At 37.8% G+C, this 4924-nt stretch overlaps 1 protein-coding gene across 1 annotated transcript in view; it reads right to left on the bottom strand.

Moving 5' to 3' along the window:
* LOC105825202 (microtubule-associated tumor suppressor 1 homolog) overlaps positions 1 to 4924 on the bottom strand; it is a 217631-nt gene that overhangs the window by 193706 nt on the left and 19001 nt on the right. Inside the window, exons 2-3 of the mRNA XM_012662907.1 lie at positions 4339 to 4418; positions 1993 to 2165 (exon numbers count right to left, since the gene is read on the bottom strand). Of these exons, the coding sequence (XP_012518361.1) occupies positions 1993 to 2165; positions 4339 to 4401 (236 nt within the window). The 5' untranslated portion in view covers positions 4402 to 4418. The remainder of the gene's footprint in view (positions 1 to 1992; positions 2166 to 4338; positions 4419 to 4924) is intronic.

The following is a 4924-nucleotide window of genomic DNA, read 5'->3' on the forward strand; positions in this document are numbered from 1 at the left end:
TTGGTAGGCTCTCTAGTTACTATTTGTATGCTGAAAAACAGAGTACAATTGAATCGTATTTATATTTTATATTTTATTCCTCCTTCCCCTCTTTCATGTTTGCACCATATGTGAAGAATATTAAGTGCAAATCTACTGACCTCTGGATATTTTTTTTAGCTGTTATACCCAGAAACAGTCATCCAGAATGCTTATCATCTGTCGTGTTATTATAATACATCATATAATGTTTTGTCTGGGCTTTCTCTATCTGACTCTTCTAACTCCTGTTCTCACCTTGGCGTTTTAATTTCCTAGTAACTGATTTCTTGCCTTATTCCTTGGTGATTTCTTGTTTCCCAAGGTCTGCTCCCTAAATACAGGAACTTGATTTTTAGCTCTTAAGCCTGAGTCTTTCCATGACTGGTTGCAGAGTCCCAGTAACAAATGTCTACCTGCCAGCCTCCTGCCATTCTTGACCCTTGAATCTGTATTGACAACCTGCTCCGACTGTGTTTAAAGAGACACCCTGAGTCTTGAGCTTGATTTGTAATTTGGAATAAGGGAACTTCACTTGCATCCATGGGGTTCCTCAACCTTGAGATCAGTTTTGGACCTACCTTTGCAACCACATACCTGTAAGCTCATCCCTTGAAGGACAGCCCTTTGTTTCCCAAGCCTGCTTTTATCTGAGTGGTCCCTGGTTCCTCTTTGTTCCATGCTCCAGGAGCACAGGCCATCCTCACCCTATACTCATCCCCACGACTGCAGGCCAGTGACTCTGGCCTCCTTCTGGTCCCTAAGGGCGTGGGGGAGGGCAGTGGACTCCAGGCATTCAAGTTAAAGGATAAAGATGATGGTCAACAGAGGGTCAGGAGCCCAGGACAAGGAGTCTGAACAGAAAGAGATTAGGATCTTGGTAAAGAGAGATAAAGGAGCATTTTACTGAAGCGTAGGCTCTAAGGTCCTCACAACTCTTATATCCTATAATGAATATATGTAGAAACACAAAATAAAGATGTTTTTATTCCCATAAGCTTTGATCTCTACAGTCTTTTCATTGTAGTTAGATATGTAATTTATATTTGCCTATCTTGCTATTCCTCTCTTTATGTAATACCTTCCTTTCATTCATAAATATAAGGATCTATTACGTCCCAGGCACTTCTGATAAGAAGGTAAAAGTGCATTAAATGTCGTCCCAGACCTTACAAAGTGCCCAGTTAATTGGCCCAGATAGACTCATAAATGGAAATTATAATGTATCATGGTATGCTAAAGTACACATATGAACAAAGTGCTCTAGATAGCATTATCTTTGTGACAGTCATTGTTTGTTTAGTCTAAAAGATGCCTTTTACTTCCGGAGGAAGTCAAGTGAACAATTGTTTTTCTTTTTCTCTTCAAATGAAGAGTTTTCTATAGAGAATAATGATATGTGCAGTGATGTGTATAATGAGTTGATAGTTTAAGATCATTTAGTGTCTGGGGAGATGTACTGAACTAATCAAAAGGAAAACTACCAAACCATAAAATATACATATATAAACTACTCTCTTATTTTCCTTAATAATTCTGGTTCTTTGTCCCTTTCTGCCCTTTTATTCTATTACCTTAGTTGCCATCTGATGGCACATTAGGATTTCAGAATGGAAAACTGCATAAATGCAACAAGGAAAGATGCGCAAATAAACACAAAGCTCAACTGTAAAAATTTACAATTATAATCTGCCATTTGCACACTGTTATTTAAACAATCTATTGTCCTGATTTCTTATTAAACTATAGAAATTCTCAGATATTTAGCATTCACATTAAATGTCTCCTGAAGAGATAACAGAGAGAATAAAGTACGGTAGAAGACATTTAAAATTGATATACTATTTCATGCTTGTTACTGGAATAGGAAAAGCACTTCAGCAAAACCTGAAGTGAGTAAATAACTAGCACCATGACTGCACATGGGTGTATGATATAAGTTACTGAAACACTGAAGAAAAATGAATTCTGTACTGCCTCTTGCCTCCATGATCAATGACGTTATTCTCGGCCCCATCATCAAGGAGCTGGACTTCCTTCTCATGCAAAAGCTGCGCGATCTTGACCTGTTGCTGTTTGACCCGGGTCTCAAGCAGGCGCACCTGGGCTCTGAGCCGCGCCTGCTCCTGGGCGCAGTTCGTGACAGCCTAGGAAGTAATGTGCATTTCATTTTCATGGAAAACAAATGCTGCTAAAAATTGAGATAGGTCAATGATTCAATTTGATCTCCCATTTTAGAATATTATTTCAACCAGAAAGTGGTTTGAAAGTTCTCATACGATTTGCTGTTTGAAGAAGAAGAAATTATGGCTTATGCTAAAGGTCCTGAACTCAAGAAATTAAATAATATAAAATGATCAGAATCACTGAGCTAATAGCTTTTTAGTTGTCTCATTCGCTCTTCATAATAATTCCGTAAGGTAGGAATGGGGTCAACCCTGATGACAAGACTCCTCATGAACACCCATTGGGTAAGAGGAGTCAGGATTTAAATCCAGTTCAAGGACCATGCTCTCAATCTCTACATGATACCACTTGTGTGTTTTATAAACAGTAAAGTGCTTTACAGAAGCGAATTGTATCTTTACTATGTCAATACCCAAGATAAATGACGTTTTTCAATGACCTTTTGGTGTAAGTATATTTTAAAAATATAATTTAACGCATGTAATCTGATGACATATGGCACTTTTATAAGCGATGCTAGTATAGATCGCTTATCCCTGAGTATCTTACTCATTTATCTGTTGCTGGAAATTCTGCTGGAGTCACTTTCACTTCTATTTCTTTGTTATTTTTCCCTCAGCTATTTAAAAAGGGATGGGAGGAGACTGGAGTCATTTATCTTTTTTGAAAAGGCAAATCACCCGAGAGTGTTGCATGTGAAAGAATTTACCAGCTGCTCTCTAATGTGCCAGCTGTCTGAGCAGAGCTCTCTAAAGATAAAGTAAATTTGGTGGCGGAATCGGGAAGGAGAGTTGCAGAGGTGGGTCTCCTAGGAAGAGTTAGTTACTGAGGCCAAGAAGGTGCAATTTCAGGAGAGCCATCAGGGATAGTGAAAAAGGGGCTGAAGACCAATTTTTACCATTTTCCCATTTTTACCTTGACATCTCTATTTTCAACTCATGACATGATCTCCTGTGAACTATAAATGTTTACTTCTGGGAAATTATGAATTTTTATATGCAATTGTCTTATTCTACCTTTATACAGATTATTTCCTAAAAGTCATTCAATTATAGTCAGACACATTTTCTAATTTACATTTGCATAGCTTCCTATGCTTATCTTTCTGTACTACCTTGTATTCATTCCATCAATATGAGGACCTACTGTGTTCCAGGGACTCTGCTAGGCAGTCAGAACAGCACAATTAGCTATTCCATGTTGGGCAAAGGGAAGAGCTACACTGCCTCCCTATAAAGGATTATAATTCATATTATAAATTTCAGGAGGATAGAAATTGAGCCTCAAAATACAGTAAAATATATGACTGGAAGTCATATAACAATGGAAAAGTGGTGGCAGAGGCTCCCTTCCTCCCATCTCTAGGTCCAAGTCCCTGAACCTCCCCAGCTATTTGTCTAGGATTATTTGTTATTTGCTCTTTGTACTCTCTCCTAATCACTGATTTATCCTCTCTGAGAGAGCTATTTGCTTAGCCCTTTGAGTCACACAAGCCAAAAAATGAACAGCAAGAACATTGTATGGTGTCTGGATCCTGTGTTGCTTTACAACAGTGGGAAATCTGTTGCAATATTATTACACACAGTGAGTGCACTATGTAATTTAAAAATAACTGAAGGCATCACAGGCTAAGTATGTCCAATCTTTATGAGACTGCATATAAAGGCTTAATAAGCTTATTTAAAACTTATGAGTTTTCTTCTCCCAGAACTTCAGTAAATGAGTATCTTGTCTTTTTTACTCACGAATGGAGGAAGACATGAGTTCATTATAATTACTTCCAGGTAATCTGGTTAGTTTACACTAATAGTGTTCAATATTAGAAAGCCCAAAGCTAATTTTAATTACTATGGAAAGTTTTAAATTCCTAATATTACATAACTGGCCAAATGACTCCAGTGAATTAAAAAAAGATTTTGCTTATTTGTTGTGGATACTGATTTTTACTTAAACAAAAATTTAAGTACTTGGTAAGTGCTACTATTGCCAGGTACTTCTGCCAGCCTTTTTCCTTTTCCCCACTTAGTTAAGTTTTTTCAGTGGCAAGTTACTATGGGTTTTCTGCAAAATAAAAGAAAATTCAAGTCAAAGCAGGCATTATATATACAATAATAGCTTTCACAATAAGCTTACCCAACTTTCCCTGGCCATCACCACCACAGTGGCAACAAGGATGAAACTGAACATCTTCGCCATTTTCCCTACTGAAAGAACTGCAAGAACAAAAAGAATTTCATTAATTTATCAACTTTGAATTTTCCATGAGACCAGAGTTGGGTTCAGACCTAGGTAGCTCCAGGAGGTCGGATGCAGCTCCAGGACATCTGTACTCTGAGAGTCGCTGAGGAAATTCTCCCAGATCTTCCCAGCCTTCTGCCACACAGAATGATGCTCAGTGTTACCTTAAATAGAATTGAACTGATCAGTTACAAAAAACAGAGGAAGGACTCTAGCTCTTTCAGTGGTCCTGATGTGCTGCTTGTATCATGATATAGAAAAGGCACAGGCTCCATAAACAGAAGGACGGGGGTCCATATTTTGACTGAGCCCCTTCCTAGTTGTGTGATATTAGACCACTGACTAAAATGTTCCTGTTCTATAAAAGGAAAATAATATTTCCTACCTTACAGGACTGTGGACATTTTGAGATAATATTTTTAGATAGCTTGGCATATGACAGGTGTAAAATGAATAGTAACTCATTTTGTATATGGAAGAC

This window comes from Propithecus coquereli, unplaced genomic scaffold, assembly GCF_000956105.1.
Source record: "Propithecus coquereli isolate 6110/MARCELLA unplaced genomic scaffold, Pcoq_1.0 Scaffold79, whole genome shotgun sequence".
Classification (NCBI taxonomy): domain Eukaryota; kingdom Metazoa; phylum Chordata; class Mammalia; order Primates; family Indriidae; genus Propithecus; species Propithecus coquereli.